Genomic DNA, 17142 nt, shown 5'->3' with positions numbered 1-17142 from the left:
GAAATGGTTAGAATGGACTCTCCGCAGTCTCAACGCCTTTTTTGGGCGTTCAATATCCGTCTCGATGCGTTACCATATATTTTAACGGCATCTATCTGAACGACCGTGTCAGACCTTTCGTGGCTGCTGGTGACCTAGCATTTCACCTGAGGCCAAAACCATGGTGTGCGTTCTTCATGACTTGACAAGACCTTAAGCACGGTATGTTTCTTTTTCTCGTACATCGCCTGAAAGTGGAAGATCCCAGGGGGAGTCAACATACTCCACTGGCCGGGTGCTGTTTCCTCACACCTGTGGGAGGGGGGGTGGGGTCGGGGTAAATTGGGTGAAAACGCGAATTTCATTTTGGCATTTGCATGCTGACTACTTCGCTATGCTCGTAAGACAAATATGTTGCGTGAGACATCAGAATTTATCCCGCACATTACGCAGAAATTAATCAACTTCAGTTCTTAAACCATTGAACTCAGAGCTGTCTACATGTTTATTACATTCAGCCAACAACTCTCGATAGCCACTAGAAACTGGCGCGGTGTTGGTACGGCTTCCGTACAGTCACAGATTGGGTTCAGTCACGAGGCTGGGTTGGCTTGGTTGCGGATTTAGACGCCAAGGTTTGGCATGGTTGGGTTAGTTAACAGGTTGAGCAGAGTCATGGGCTGGGTATGGGATAGATGAAGTCACAGGTTGCGTGCGGTTGGGCAGAGTCGTGGGCGGGTTGAATCACGGGTTGGGTAGTCATGGGTTGAGTATAGGTTTGGCAAAGCCACCGGCTCCGTGAGGCGACGGGGTGCGCACGTTTGGGTAGGGTTACGGTTTGGGTAAACCCACGGGCACCCGTATGGATTGAGTGACGCCGTGGATCGGGAAGATATTTTGCGACATTACGGACATGGCTGTTTTGAGGAATGTCCCAAGTCACTGGCTGTGTTTGGGTGTGTTCCTGTGAGCGCTTTGAGTTTGGGGCCTTTGAAACTTTACCTTTGCAACAAAATGAGTGTGTTGTATGTGTGCATTTTGTGTTTTTTTCATAATAATGGGTGTGTTTTGAACAAAAAGGCAACACACGTACGGCTGAGTATGGCTTATGGCTGTATCAACGTATTGCTGAGTTTGTTTGAATCATCATGACCGCATTCACGTGTGATTTGAATGGCCCAGGAAAAAATCGCAAGTAAAAACACGCAGTCTTTTAATAGCTTTCATTTTTGTATCCAAAAACAATAGAAATATACAAAAAATGTGCGGGGAACGGGAAGACGGTGACGTGGTAACAGGTGGTTAAGACTGATTGGAGACCTTGGCTGCAGGTGCAGCCAAGACTCCACGGGTAATCGGTGGATTGGAGGAGCAAATACAGCCCGTGAAAACCTCTATCTGGGAGGAAAAGTGCACAACAGGTAACCGGCGGTTAGGTGCCGGCGATCTTGGAGCTCGCACTCATCCCAGCGCGTGCGACCCCACAGCGACCTTGGTGTGACCCCACAGCGACCTTGGTGCGACCCCACACCGACCGTGCACGCGGATGTCGCTCAAAACGATGCGGTAGTGTGGTAAAGGCAAAATCACCTCACGAAAAGAAAACAAACAAGAAAACGCGTTGGAGCTAAAAAGGAAGAAAGATGTGACAAACGTTTTCCACCAATTTCGGACCCTTCTCGCAGTCATTATTTTAGTTAGGCTGTTATATTTCCGTATGCCTGAATCGGCCATAAGTCAAGCATAAGGCATTTTGAAGACCACCACATTCGAGCACGTAGAAATGTATCACCCATGGTGCGCGGCGGCGTGCCGACGCCGGACAACGCCACCCGCAGCACGTGCTTGCAGTGCTGGTGGTTCCGCGCATGCGTGAGCCCGTTAAAAGCGCATGCTCCAGGAATCGGGCACCTCGCACCTTGCTCCCTGCAGGGAATGGAAAACGCGGGAGAAGACTTTTACGAGGCTGGTGGCGATACATGCCCGTGTCTGTTTGAGTCTGATCTTGATTTGAAAGGTGTGTGCTCTTGATCAAGTTGATGCTCAAGTCCATAACGCTACCACCACGAACATGGTGCTGGTGCAGAAGCGTCATTTTAGTTGCGTTGAGAATATAGTTATATTTTGGGGATATATCTGTTCGCTTTACAGAATCAGAACAAGCACACGTTTACGAATAATTTTTGCGTCTGTCATGCCAGCGATCATGCTGTTTTGAAAGTGCCGGTGCCGGCATAGCGTGGGGTGGTCTAACATACCAGCCGTCACACGACTTCTTTGTCAATGGCGTAATAGCGTGCCGCCTCTGATGTGCCATTAGTCACATCAGTCCTTTGCAGACGGTGCTATGTGGGTTGCTTCTGATGTACTAACAGTCACTTCAGTAGCATGCCAGCAGTGTAGTAGTATGCTGCTTCTGATGTACCAGAAGGCACATCAGTACGTGCCACCGGTATAATAGTGTGCCGCTTCTGATGTACTAGCAGTCACTTAGGTCCATTACAGAGTGTTCAGGTGTGCTGCCTCTGGTGTAGCAGAAGACACCTCAGTCCCAAGCCAACAGTTCAAAAGTGTGCTGCTTCTGAGATACCAGTAGTTGCATCAGTCCTTTGCAGACGGTGTAATAGTGCTTTGCTTCAGATGCACCAGAAGGCACAGCAGTCTCTTGTCAACGATGCAGTATTTTGCTACTTCCGTTGTACCAGCAGTGACATCAGGCGGTTAAGGAACAGCGTTACAGTGCGCTTCCTCTGATGCACGAGCTGCACTAGCAGAACAAGACTAAAACACACCATGTTTTAGTGTGCTACGTCTGGTGCAACTGCCGTAAAAAGGGCGGACAATGGTGATACTTGGTGCTGAATCAATTAACAGTAAACGTTTGCTAACAGTCAGGTGCACAATGTTGCGATGTCACGTGCAATCTTTCTGTTATTCACTCCTCTGCTCGGTTATTTTCCCAGCGCAAATATGCCTTTTCCGGGTAATATTTATGCGTCACTCCTCCTCTCCTCTCCTCTCCTCTCCTATCCTCTGCTCTTCTCTCCTCTCCTCTCCTTTCCTCTCTCCTCAACTACGATGCTTAGTTGCCTACATTTTGCGTGCATCTTTTCATTCACATCAGCACTTCACATTCAGCAGTCTGCAGCATCGACTTACCTTTCAGGCGCCTTCAGTGCGCCCGCCACCGCCACCCATGTCAACAGCAGCACCACCCACAGCGTCATACCGGCCCCGAGGAAGCCGTTTGGCTGACCACTAACCCAACATGCACCCCGTACCTATGAACACAGCCAGCGGCTCTCCAAAACCGGCTAGTTACGTTGCGGAAGCCTGAGCGTAGGTGAGGGCGCCACCGTCGCCCGGTCGCGGCTCAAGGACACGTCCGGACTGCATGGAGCGGCGCCTGTTTTCACTGACAGTCCTGTTGCCACCAGGATGCCAGAGCCGTTGCCGCCTGGCACACGGGTCCGCGCCTCGTCCTCCTGCGGGCACGCCGGTTTCCGCGGCGCTGGGTGCGCCCGTGCGGTCGGTCTCTCATGGGGCTGCCGGGGGTGCAGGGAGCCCATCTGATTTGGTTTACGGCAGTCAGCCAAGGTCATGATTTGCATCTAAAATCCACGTAGCTTCGAAGCCAGCTTTGTCTTGGTCAGCTGCAGGGGTAGTGTGTCAGCAGCTCGGCCTTCACTCGACCTGTGCTTCATTTGGAGAGGGTGTTCTCAGGTGCATGGTGGGGTGGGGTGTTCACTGTGCCGTAGGCTGCTCGGAAATTGTTCGTGATCGCGAAATTCAAGAAAGTTTGGAAGCGATTGCACACCATTACCTCTCCGTGTGTTTCATTGGGGCTTTACGACGTACTCAGCTGTTGATGCTACATGGCTTCGCCTGCCTCTCACCCTGGTGGGAACGGCGGACACCGGGGCAATCGACACCATGACCATTTTCAATACGCAAGTAGTTAGGTAAGTATCGGCAGTGAAACATTCCCTGCGGCATCGATTATGCTACTGGTCGCAGTTGGCATTGCGAATTGGTCATATATAAAAAAGAAAATCTGCAATTGGCTTGCAACTCTTGCAGCCTCTTCTCAAAATTAAAGCGTTAAAACACGAAGACAATTATCAGTTATCACTTAGACAACCCTCACTTATAAAGATAATTGTCTTGGTGTCCTACTACTGTATTACTATTGTAGTGAAAGTTTGAGTCACAAAAACGTGGTGCCATGGCATTTATCCGTTTACTTATTAAATAGAACAAAAGGGGTCTTTAGAGTGGTGCCCGTGATATCTGCTTTCATCACACTTGGCAACAACGAACTCTCTCAAGGTCAAAAGCCAAGGTCATAACAAAAGCGCTACCCTGGCATGCATTCGTTTTATTAGGAAATGAAACGAAAGTCATGCCACATTGATTGACATCATGTCTGTTTTCGTCATACCTGTAGAAAAACTTACTTTCAGGATGAAACGTCAAGGTCATATAAAACACGGCACCCTGGTATTTATTTGTTTAGTTCATAAATACCCCGAAACAGGCATCACGTCGATGCTTAGAACGTTCGCTTACGTCACAAATCGAAACGCAAAATTTGCAGGTCAGTGGTTAACGCCACAAAAATGCACCAATCCGGTATTTACTTGTTTCGCTTTAGATATCACAAAATGTGAATCATATGCATGTTCAGGGTGTTCGTTTTACCCACACAGGAAAGACCAACTCTTGTTTTGTCTTAAGTCAAAGATCGTGTTCACAGAAACGTGATATCGTGGCATTTATTACTTGACTTAATGAATGCCACGAAAAGAGATCATATCAATGCCAAGGATCTCTGCTTTCATACAATTGAAAAGCTGGCTTTTAAAGGCGAAGGCACAGAAACGGAGCACAGAATATATATATATATATATATATATATATATATATATATATATATATATATATATATATATATATATATATATATATATATATATGTATGTATATATAGATATATATGTATATATATATATGCATGTATATATATATATATATATATATATATATATATATATATATATATATATATATATATTTGTTTCCTTTATGAAAATCACAAAAAGAGAATCATATCGATGCCCATGATATCCACATTTGTCATACTTAGAACTAATAAATCTCATGGTCAAAGATCATGGTAAGATGCATCATGTGTACTCATCGTGACCCATGACACCAGACACATTTCGACGCTGTACAAACCCGATCGATTTAGAGCGTATGAACGCGAGCGGCGGGAACCTAACCTCTGGAAATGCAATGTAAAATGAGCTTTACTAACTTTCAAAGGGTCACTATGGTACACGGCATCAGGTGAGAAATCATGAGAAAGAAATCAGAAATCAGAAGGAAGCGTTATAGAATGACGTTTTGTTCACTTCGTATGAAAAGCATCTCATATTTGTAACTGCTGCTCATTGAATGGAATGTTTTAAGCTCTCTATAGCGTGAGTTGTAAAGTGCATTAGCGAGGAACGTTATTCACATAAATAGGGCAGTAGTATTAACAGTTTTCCTCGGATAAAAACCAGGAGAATGGAAAGATAGTTGGGTAGATATTTGGGCAACATGCCTTCATCGAAACAATAGAGGAAGTGAATTCACTTCTGCTATTGTTTCCATACTTTGTGTTCACTCGAAGTGAATTCACTTCTGCTATTTTTTCGATAAAGGCATGTTGCCGAAATATCAACCCAACTATATTTCCATTCTTCTGGTTTTTCTCTGAGGAAAAGGCTAATACTACTGTCCTATCTATGCTTTAAGCTCTCATATCATTTACTGCATAATCATTTCGGCCGATTCTTGTTTTGCAGCCATAACGCGACCCACACACGAAAAAGCAGAGCAGATGAAAACCACTGCTTTTATAGTGGTGAGCAAATGGCCCATCGGCATAGTCGCTACCTCAAATAGCAAGTTGGGTCGTTTCAGAAGACTTTAAAGGAAACTCAGTACTCCCTAAATCGGGCGCGTCCGAACTAGCTATAAATGAGAAAGACATGCAACTGGCACGCCCTCTTTAATTAGGTTCCCAGTAAATTATGGAATGCATGTCACCTGTTTCATAACAACAGTGAGAGATCGGCGTCGCGCTTGTACACACATCCTGCATACGTTTTATGTGCAGGATGTATGTTTAGCCATACCTCCCAATAATAGTTCTAACTTAAGTTAACTTGGTGTTCTAGTATGGCTTTGACATAAATTGGCATGAGCGGCCCGAAAGGATCTTCTCAATTAGGTTTAAGCCGTTATGTAATGAGGCAAACTACCATCACTATAGAAAAGAAGGCCACGCGACGATATATTCTCATCGTGCTTTGCCATCGATATTTCAGATCTGTTACCAGACGTTATGACTTCAAATGTTAATTGCGGGAAAATTTGCCACTGCTTTTAACCTCATTTTTATAATGAAATAGAGTGCATAAAAAATAAACTCCTTTAGCTTATGGCCCTTTAGTAGCTAGTCTTCTAGCTTTATTTTACCGGACTGGCGCTAAAAGGTCAGTCCGGAAAAAATCGGTGCGAGAAACATATTTTCCCTACCCTTACCGTGCGCGTGTTGAATACCAACGGAAATGATTTCCACAACAAATTGTTAAGTTTCGGATTGAAATTCCGACACATAGACCATTGTCTGGCTCCTCTATTCCTTGTCTTTGGATACCGCAAACCAGCTCAAGGTTTCTGCTTCTGGCACCAAAGATCCAATGGATTGCGTTAGAATGAAACTGGAGATCTACGAAAAGACAGTTTCCAGCACTGAGCTGCGGGGAGGGAACCAAAAATAGCCAGCTGAGGCCTCGCAGTAAGTCGATATATCCAGGAAGAACTAAGATCCGGCTTGCAATTGCAAAAGGAGCTATCAAAAACTGAGACCCCAACAACACTTGTGTTGTGCAATCCGTCAATAACCAAGAGCGTAGTCATGCGTAAATGAATGTGAGGGGAGCAGTCCGGTGCCCCGATAATCGTCGTTTTTCGTGAGTGGATGTGAGCGAAATGGAACGAGCGAACAACAGCATAAGCTACCAACATAAGCTCCGATAACGTAGGCTACCAGGATCGTCACTTTACATAATTCCAGGGGCTTGAGCTCCCAATGCCGAACTCAGCCACCCACTCAGGAGTGAAAGAAGAGTCTTTTCTGCCACTAAAAAATCTAAAGCAGTTTAAATTGTCAACTAAAGCCAGAGCTATCAGAAATCAATTCAATATAATTCTAAATGCGAAACACCGCTGAAAACAAAATGTCAGTGAAATTCAGTGCGTTATAAAAACCAAACATTTTCTGATAGCTAAGACAGTAGTATTAGCCTGATTACCCGGAGAAGAACCAGGAGAATGGAGATATAGTTGGGATGATATTTCTGCCACATGCCTTTATCGATAAAGACATGTTGCCGAAATAGCAACCGAACTATATTTCCATTCTCCTGGTTTTTCTCCGCGGAATCAGGCCAATACTACCATCTTATCTATGTAAATAATGTTCCTCGCTGACGCACTGAACAACTTACAAATATTCTTCCTAGAGAATTGAAGCGTATACAAATATTACAAATATTCTAAGGGAAAATGAGGGATTGCTTTTGTCAGCAAGTTTTCGCCATTTTTATTTGATGCTGTGACACGCTGGAATGCATACGTGTGAGAAATGTTTTGGATGGTGTTCTCAAGGCCCTACTGCAATGTGATGCGCAAAGTCCTGGTAATGACATGGAGCAGGATGTAGTCAGTGAAGGGCGCGTTACCGGCCAGCAAGGAAAACAGGCCCTTCTTCAAAATACCTCGTCTTAAAAACGTTAGCATTTGGATCGTAACCAAACACAACTGTGTTTCCTGTCATATGAATATTTCCTGCCCAACCTGCCATCCTCTATCTTTCGCTAGACGCGCGGAACACAGCACCATTTCCTAAATGCCCAAATGTGTACAGAAAAACTGGATTATTCTTCATACATTTACCTTGCAACGCACGTTAGAAACACTTGGCCATTGAAGTATTGTATTCTCATTTGGCTTCCTCTGCACACCGTCTCGTTGTGCTCAACAGCTCACGGCAAGGGACGGGTGTGATTTCCCCTCCAAACAAAAAACGTTGTCGGCAGTTGGCATGAAGGTCGGCGAAGACGGAACTCAACGTCATGGCGACCGCGACAGGATAAGGCTCCGCTTCCATCCCATCCACCCACCGTGATTTGAGGTGCATGGCTGCAGAACGATTCAACACCAACCGTAGAAACGCTATGACCCGCGTGCAGGAGACGCTACAGGTTATCAGACAGCTTACAGACAATTATCTCAGCTGTGGGCAACGTTCCAGGCAAATACATGGTTTCCAAAACCACTGCCGCACACAACGCCGACTTGTACAGTGTGCCACGCTGTGCCTTAACGAGACCTTGAACAGCAGTAGAGGGTGATCGACGAGGTACGCTTGAAGAGACAGATTGCACCCAAACGTACTCAACGGCCAGAGTGCAGCAGGGCACAGTGCGAAAGCCGCCTATGGTACCCCAAGATGGCCGCCAGGGGGTGCGCACCCACACATTGCATTGCACAACCAATTGCACCCAACTGCGATGTCCGGACACTTAAAACACCGCAGTATGACGCGAACAGCGAACCATACCCCACGCATGGCGTGCAAATGGTACATCCCCACACGTTCACAGTCATTGTGAGAACAACAGAAAACACTTCGACCCAATCCAACCTGGGAACGCTCTCCGCATACGGAAGGTGCCCACGGGCCGTCGTCACAGCAGGGGCTTCCCCGGCCCGCGTCTCCACGCGTGCCGTCTTTTCTCTGCGGTTTCGCGGGTGCACTGGCTACAGGAACAAGACCAGCACACGGTCAGCGGTGAATGACGCGAGACTTAATGTTCGCATGTGTGAGGGGCACTTATGACCGGATCTACCGACATGCGCAACAAAAACTACCCACTAAAAATGTGGTTGATCGGTCATGCAAGCATTGAAAAGATGTCTATCTTGCGTACACTGAGTTAGACTACATGGACAGGACTGATTAATTAAAGTGTACATCGGCTGGTATGGGTAGGCCTACAGACGGTCGACTTTATCCGCGGCGGCATTTCCCGCCTATTCCAGTGTCCAGAGTGCGGGGCAGTGACATAGCCAAGCCGCCATTCATGACTGCTATCATTTCCTTCCGTTACGCAGCCACCCCCTCCCCTCCCCGTCCCCCTCCATACACACACACGGCGGAACGCTTGCATATAATTTACAGAGGTTATCGTGCGGATCAATAGTGCATAATCCATCCCGTGGTCTCCGACCTACGCACCGTAACAAATATAGATAGCAACACATGGAATGCAGTACAGCGAAGCCCATATGAGTGGCCGTGCACGACAGCGAGGCCCCACTGGGTGATCGTGTACTGCTGACAAGGCCCCGATGACTGGCAGTGTACTGGCAGCCAGGCCGTACTGAGTGGCCATGTACTGACAGCCAGGCCCTGCTGAGTGGCCGCGTACTGGCAGCCAGGCCGTACTGAGTGGCCATGTACTGGCAGCCAGGCCCTGCTGAGTGGTCATGTACTGGCAGCCGGGCCCTGTTGAGTGCCCGTGTACTGGCAGCAAGGCCCTGCTGAGTGGCCATGTACTGGCAGCCAGGCCCTGCTGAGTGCCCGTGTACTGGCAGCCAGGCCCTGCTGAGTGGCCAGGTACTGGCAGCCAGGCCCTGCTGAGTGGCCATGTACTGGCAACTCCGCAGATAGTCTGTCACCCCGAAAACGGGTCTGATTACGTATACTGACAGCAGCTCCGTAGTCTCCTATCTCCAAGTCAGCACCCTCATTTCGCTACAGCTGGCTGGTATGCTTTGGTTTGCCACCTTTCTAAAGGGGAGCACGCCCGTTAGGATCGTTCGCGCTCTTTGGTGAAATGAGTTTTTTAAGTGCAGCAGGCTCTCTTAACGGTGACCACGCAGACATTCCAGGCAGGGACGGCGCCACGGGTTTTGAGATGGTGGAAGGATTTTCCAGGCGGCCTTCTCACAATGAGGCCTCCTGCCGGGTATCGTATTCATGGACGGGGAGCAGCGAGGGTGTGCTCCCCTTACCAAATTGCGGCACGTGGAACGATCAAGTCAACAGACGCACAAGGTTAAAACAGCCAGAATGATGTCCTTCTAATCATATCCAGTAGAGGGTCGGCTTACCTAAAACAAAGCATCCCGTTACAGACGACGGCCTCCCGTTGCACAGATGGACATCATTACCCAAAATAGGATAATTATGTATCACGAAACGGGCTTCCAAATCTGGCCAAGGGGGTCAATGTCCCAAGACAGGCATCCAGATCTGGAACCGGGACCATCTGATATGTAAAAGGGTCTACTGTTCCAAAATAGGACTCCCTTGAAAATAAAGTTAGCCTCCTAAACCAAACTACGCGCCTTCTAGTTTATAACGGGGTATAAACTAGTAGGCGCCTATTTTGCCCCAGGCTATAAAGCCCTAGCGAGCAAATGGGCTTTCTTAGTACAACATTTGACCGTCTGCTTGGAGACATTAGCTGCCTTATTCGCAAGTGTAACCTCATGATCTAGAAAATGGACCTCCTGGTAACACAAACGTTTTTTTTCTGAGCCCGATTCAGTATTCTCCAGCTCAGTTATGGGGTCTTCCCTGATTGGAATTTTGCTTCCCTGCGGCAAACTGGAAGGCCTTTAGTGTAGGAAAAGGCCTCACATGGGGGGTGGGCAAGTATATGCTCTCCTCCTTGAATTGTCTCCTCTTCCCCACCACCTACTGCCTCCCCCCCCCCCCTTGATTCCAGCAGCCATCACGGCGGTAATGCTGCTCGCATCTCACTCGCACACGCCAACATTTCGCTGACACGGTGCTCTTTGGTTTGATCACTTTCTTACGAATATAGGTTTGTCCCGATATGACCTGCCCACCAGCTTAGCGGTAGGGGCGGCCCTGTAGTCAGCCCGTGTGGTTAAACATTTTTAGGGCCCTTTCCCCCTGAAGAACTGATGCCAAGCAGAGTCTCGCAGTGACACCCGTCACGTATGTGGCTAATGTGTCGCTCCAAGGCGGTACCGGTAGCAAAATGTTCGACTTGAGATATTTGATGACAACGATGACGGGACCAAGTCCTGCCGTCATTTGAGTGGCATATCAGACAAACTGCCTCCACATACACTCCTTAATGGCGCACTCTCCGGCCTTGGCACGGGTCCTGGTTCACCCTCTGAGTCTACTCAATTATAGATCGCCCTACCAAGCATCACACTCCTTTCGGGCAGCGCGCTGAACGTCCACAGACTCCCAGAGTGTCGGCAAGATTCACATCATCACACCAGCTCATTCAACTGGAGACTCTTCACCGGAAGCGGCGCGTCTCTCACCCAGTGAGCTCCACTGACGGCTCAAGCACTCCGTCAGACCGCCGGCGCCGACTCTTCGGCCAATTGGCCAAATCGCCGGCGCCGTCTCCTCGGCCACTTGGCCAAACCGGCGGCGCCGTCTCTTCGGTTAATTGGCCGGACCGCCGGCGCCGACTTTTCAGCCAATTGGTCGACACCACCACGTTTTGGCGGGTACGCTTGCTCCCGTCCATGGTATCAAGCCGACAGAGTTCTACGTCTTGCTCCGGGCTCCACCCATCGCTCATTACTCTATCCTCCATGATGATGCTGATTGTGGGCTTAGGGCGCGTGCTCCATGCTCCGTCACAACAGCACGAGATCTGTCTGCAATTTTCTACGACTCATCTTTTGGTTGTGTGCCCCGTCCGCGGCTCTCTGACGCCGGCCCCGGCCCCGTTACTTCGCGACGCTCTGCCTCGTCCTCGCCCTCCGTTTCGCCGGGGTAGCGCAGCGGGTAGCCGAGCGCCTGCAGCACGTCACCGCAGGCCCGTTCGGCGGCGCGCCGGTCGGCGGCGGCCAGCTCGCGCGTCCAGTGCAGCTCGTCGAACTGGGCGCTGCGGAACGTGCCGTAGTAGCGGCTGGTCAGCGGCGTGTGGCGGCGGCGCGTCGCCTGCATCTTGTTGTACTCGTCGAGAGTGATGCGGCGCAGTCTGGGAGCCGCGGCGCCGCGGCGCCGCGGCCGCTCAGCGGCCGCGGTGCGGCGGTGGCGCCGCCAGGCGTCCCGGCGAAAGAGTTCAAGTGGGGTTGGCTGCCGCTGGATGGCGACGTTCCGCCGGGTGCGGATGGCGTTTGCGTGCCTCTCTGGTGCATGGGCTTGTTTGCTGCTGTACCTGGAGGGAAAGTGGATGTCACTATCGTTTCAGCAGAAGTGCCTGCTGCACTATCTCATAACACACCTATCTGAACGTGAGAGCTCAAGGGTCGTGCAGCCCAGTGGGAGGTGTGGCGAAGTACGGCGCCCTCCGTCCCGTAGGAGGCGTATAACTTCGGATTTCCGTTGAGTAATTGGACGGGTATATCTTGCATATCTTGCACTACCTGCAAATGCAACCCTAGCGCGTCTTTCGTGTCAAAGCAGAGCTGTGTTCAACGCAGTCCCCTGGTCGTGAGAGATGTAGCAGCAAGGTACATGCTCGGAGTAAAGCCGGGAGCAAAATTGCACAAGTTGACCCAACAAAATTCTACGCACCAATGTGGCGTCCATCCCGATGCAAAGCGGGTGAGAACATTGCAGGTGTTAAATTCCCAGCACTGCTCACAAGTAACGTCCTGCTCTCTTAAAATTGCATGGGTATCCTCAACACCATAGATAGTTAACATTATTTTAAATATCATAGAATCTTACTTTGTTCTCTCACTATCCTTCCGATCCTTCTTGTCTGATCGCTTGGTTATGCTGCTCTTTTGCTTGGCGGAGGTTTTAGTGTGACTCTCAATAAACTTGAGGACGTCCGGGGGTAGCGGCACGTTCATGTTGGCAAACAATCGACGGGCCTCTTTCAGTGGATGGGCAGCTACATCCTCATACCTGCGGCAGCATAGATCACGCTCTCGCGACAGCCCAGCCTGCCATGCTGGTCTCGTAACACCAGCAGAGACGGCCTAAACGTCACATGACAGGCACAACAGACAAGGTCTGTTACGTCATACGACACAACAGACATGGACCGGCACGTCGCATGGCAATGCAGACCTGGGCCGGCACGTTGCATGGCAGGGCAGACCTGGGCCGTTATACATATCATGAGACTCCATCTTCGCTCCTGCTACAGGACAGAGCGTCGGCAGCGTATCAACCAGCGAGCTCAGCTGACGCCACAGCACCACGGTACACTCTCTGACAATAAATAACAAGTCGCGGATTGAGATCCGCCACGGTCCGTGTTTCGGTTTCCATGTTGTCAGCGTGAAGAGCAGGGCGCGTTACGACCCGTGGCAGGGCTTCGTGAATAGGTGTAGGCGGTCCAGAAAAATTGAGCTCGTAAGAAAAATGCTGTCGGTGTCAGACTATTTTCTTTCCTACAAAATGGCATTTTTCTGGAAGGTATGGGCATTGGCAAAACCACCAAACAGGGGACGGCCTTGGGTAAGTTTGAACCAAAGACATTTTTGTTGCGACCAGCCGGGGCCAATATCAGCGACCACCAGCGGTCAAATATGGAGGCCTGGTATCACTGTAGGCAAATGTATCTACGGGGGCATTCAGAATAACTTTACGAAGAAGTGGGAACCGACACACAGGAATTTCACGTAGCTCGGCGGGATACACCATATATATATATATATATATATATATATATATATATATATATATATATATATATATTACCACAGAGACAGCATTTCGTGCACCAGACGGCAAAGTCTACCAACAAAAGAATGGAGTAGCCATGGGGTCTCTTTGGGGCCGCTTTTTGCCAAAACCTACTTATGCCATGTGGAAAACAGTCCTTGAAAATGCATCCCTCCGTGCCGCACTTTACGCACGATATGTCGATGGCATTTTAGCAGCTGCCAGTGAAGAAAGCCGACTGATCGAACAAAACATGCAGTGGAACAAGCTCAGTTCTCTAATTCACCTACGAACGAAGCACCAATAACCGCATTTCATTTTTAGACATAGACATCACTGCTGACTATCGACGATTCGCGATGACAGTGCACAAAAAACAACAGTTGCTGGACGATACCTCAGTGCCGAAAGCGAAAGCCCCGACCGGTACAAGATCAGAGTACAGCGGTCCTTCTTCCGAAGAGCCTTTAAACTCCGCCGTGATTTGGCGCAACTACACCGTGAACTGCAGCGCATCACACAAGTCCTAGAAAATAATGGCTTCTCCAACAGTGTCATCGGCCATGAGACCAGCAGCTTCATGTCACGATATTGGACGAAAACTGACGCCATCAAACATAAACCAGGTCCAATGAAGCCGTTCTATCAGGATCAAATGTCTGATAGTTATAAGACAGACGAGCGAATCCTCAATAAAATAATATCTGAAAACGTCAAACCAGTCAACCAAGACGACAAGATAACGCTCACCTTCTACTTCAAAAGCAGAAAGGTAACCGAGCTCATCATGAAAAGTAGCCTCACAGCCAACTCTGACCGCTTGAAACGAGCCAACGTCGTTAACCAATTTCGTTGTGACAGGATATTGCAGGCTCCTAAAGCAATCAAACTACGTTGGTGTCACTACCATCACACTTTCAAGGCGGCTGATGATGCACTTGGCCGAAGGTGCTTCAAAAGAACACGTGTGAAAATAACACAGCCGGGACATCAACCGAGACGACCTCACCAGAACCACTACCCTCATAACGTCGTCATCAAATAGCAAAAAGCTTTATGTTCTGGCGGCCGTCACAATCAAAACTTCGTCACCGGAACTAAACAAACAAACCAATTCCTCAGTCACCCTTCACCTCATAAAGGAACGATCGATACCATCCGCAGATGGTATATTTTATTATTCAGCACGTGTTCTGCCGCTCGAGTTCTTCTGGTCCTAAAATATGTCAGCCACATGATTTAGACTCTATACAATTTAGCGACTGAACTTTACTTGATCAAACCTAATTGTTATACTTAACTGTAACATGCAATCATATATTCTTCACTTGTATGCTGTATTTATGTACCTTTGAAAATGAAACATGTAATTTCAAAACGCTAGTACAATCGATAGACGCCAAACAATGACAGCCTGCTTTTTAGTCTCAATGATGAGCAATCATAATCAGAAATTTCTATCAAGGACGGAAAAGCACTTAAAAAATGCACCTATGCCAAGGTCTTTAACAGCACTTGCCATACCATATACCATACCATGCCATACCATATACCACTCCATATACCGCACCATATATACCATACCATGCTGGGTGGACTCACTTGCAGGATATTCGAGGCCCAATGACTTGCGCTCGATTTGTGTGTCGTGGTCATCCGATAATTGTTTTCTCTGAAGTGCTGCATTGTGTGGGGGTGCAAAGTGATGATAATTGTACGACTTGCTCAGTGTTTACATGTTCCCATCTGATACAAAAGACAACCGGGGGTTTTAGGGCGCATCGACTGTTAAATGTCATGCAGCACAAAAGACAACGGAGAGGGTAGTCTATGCACCAGAAAATGGTGAAAAGTTCATCTATGACAGCAACGGTCCCAAGAGCTTGGCCCATCGCGCCTCGATTATTGATGATAGCGGTCAGCGGGTCTAGTTCTAGAGGTCGCACCTGTATATCGCCCCGGGCAAAGTCAGAGTCGGTTATCGAATCAATAGATTTGCCTGAGTCCAGAGCTGAATCGACCCCACACGGAATCGGATATCAAACACACTATTGTTCTGAATCATCGATGCGATGCATATGAACATAACTAATACAGATACTAATAACTGTTTATACCCTGGTTGCCTCCAAGCCTGCAGGCGCCTGATTACCACCGTCGATGCCTGTTCACAGAGACTGGACAGCGAAGAAAGGAAAACACCATATATCACATTGTCCCACCGTCAAATCATACGTTTTACTCAAGTTTTACAGCACATAGACGCTTTTAAATCGCTGTCACCAAAACAACTCCACTGAAATGGATTGCGGAATGCAGTTATCTTTCATAGACAAGGCATTATGGCTGACACAAAGCCGGGGTTCTGCCCGGCCCATGAGTCGCGATCAGCGGATCTGTCCGGCGCATGAGTCAGCCCAGAGCGATGCGATCCTTCGTTGTAGTCGACTCGACGCCAGCGAACTTAGGCCGGCTGATTACCGACCAGACAACGCTGAGGCGTGAGCTTGTGACGTCACGCTACGATCAGATGTCATCCCGTGAGCGCATGCCCACTGGACACCGACCTGACGACGCTGAGGCGTGAGCTTGTGACGTCACGCCACGATCGAATGTCGTCCCGCATATCGGCGCAGGTGTACTCCGGGTCTCGCCGTCTCTCAGGCCATTGTCTTCTCTGGCGCAGGATCGAGTTGAGGATACCTCGCGGGTCACGTACCAAGTGCACGATGTGTACATTGAGGCCCTCCACCTGTTGGGGACGGGCAGGCCGGGTCACAGGGATCATCAGCACGCGAGGAAACATGGGGGGGGGGGGGGGGAAGGGCTGCAAAACGGGCTAAAGCGAGAAGGCTTATGGCTGTCATGCACAGCCTTTACGACAAACACAACAGGGTGTATTTTCTGCTAGACTGGACGTGGGATCGCCGGATGTGGCTTCTTTCGAGTGATGTCGGAGCTCAGTCAGCGATCAGGTCACTGACCTCCAGCAGGGGCAGCACGTCGTGCAAGCGGACGCGTATCGTCTTGACGACGCGCATCGACTGCTTCAGACAGACAGTGGTGAGTTTGTCCAGAGAGGCCCCCCGTGGCAGCCTTGGCTTTCTCCAGATGAAGGAGCGAGTGTGCTCCCTGGCGAACATGGGCGGCAGCGACGACAGGCTGAAACAGGCGCCGACATGACCTCAGGGGACAGGCTGAAACAGGTTCCGTCATGACCTCAGGGGCATGCTGAAAAATGCGCTAGCATGACCTCATGGGACAGGCTGAAACAGGTTCCGTCATGACCTTAGGGGACAGGCTGAAATAGGCGCCGGCATGGTCTCAGGGGACAGGCTGTAACGGACGCCGGGATGGCCTCAGGGAACATGCTGAAACAGGTGCCGTCATGACCTTAGGGGATAGGCCGAAATAGG

The 17142-nt window shown here is 49.0% G+C and overlaps 2 protein-coding genes across 2 annotated transcripts in view; both read right to left on the bottom strand.

The window, feature by feature from the left end:
- LOC119104800 (murinoglobulin-1) overlaps positions 1-3268 on the bottom strand; it is a 132249-nt gene extending 128981 nt beyond the window's left edge. Inside the window, exon 1 of the mRNA XM_037228521.1 lies at positions 3139-3268. Within this exon, the coding sequence (XP_037084416.1) occupies positions 3139-3206 (68 nt within the window). The 5' untranslated portion in view covers positions 3207-3268. The remainder of the gene's footprint in view (positions 1-3138) is intronic.
- A 25-nt stretch (positions 3269-3293) lies between these two features.
- Positions 3294-17142, bottom strand: part of LOC119104799 (uncharacterized) — a 99398-nt gene continuing 85549 nt past the window's right edge. The window contains exons 7-13 of the mRNA XM_037228520.1: positions 16711-16888; positions 16294-16478; positions 12779-12961; positions 12144-12263; positions 11951-12083; positions 11834-11899; positions 3294-3464 (exon numbers count right to left, since the gene is read on the bottom strand). Of these exons, the coding sequence (XP_037084415.1) occupies positions 3294-3464; positions 11834-11899; positions 11951-12083; positions 12144-12263; positions 12779-12961; positions 16294-16478; positions 16711-16888 (1036 nt within the window). The remainder of the gene's footprint in view (positions 3465-11833; positions 11900-11950; positions 12084-12143; positions 12264-12778; positions 12962-16293; positions 16479-16710; positions 16889-17142) is intronic.

Source organism: Pollicipes pollicipes, unplaced genomic scaffold (assembly GCF_011947565.3).
Source record: "Pollicipes pollicipes isolate AB1234 unplaced genomic scaffold, Ppol_2.1 Scaffold_6052;HRSCAF=7182_pilon_pilon_pilon, whole genome shotgun sequence".
In the NCBI taxonomy this organism is placed as follows: domain Eukaryota; kingdom Metazoa; phylum Arthropoda; class Thecostraca; order Pollicipedomorpha; family Pollicipedidae; genus Pollicipes; species Pollicipes pollicipes.
This window is presented reverse-complemented; position numbering and strand designations above follow the sequence as displayed.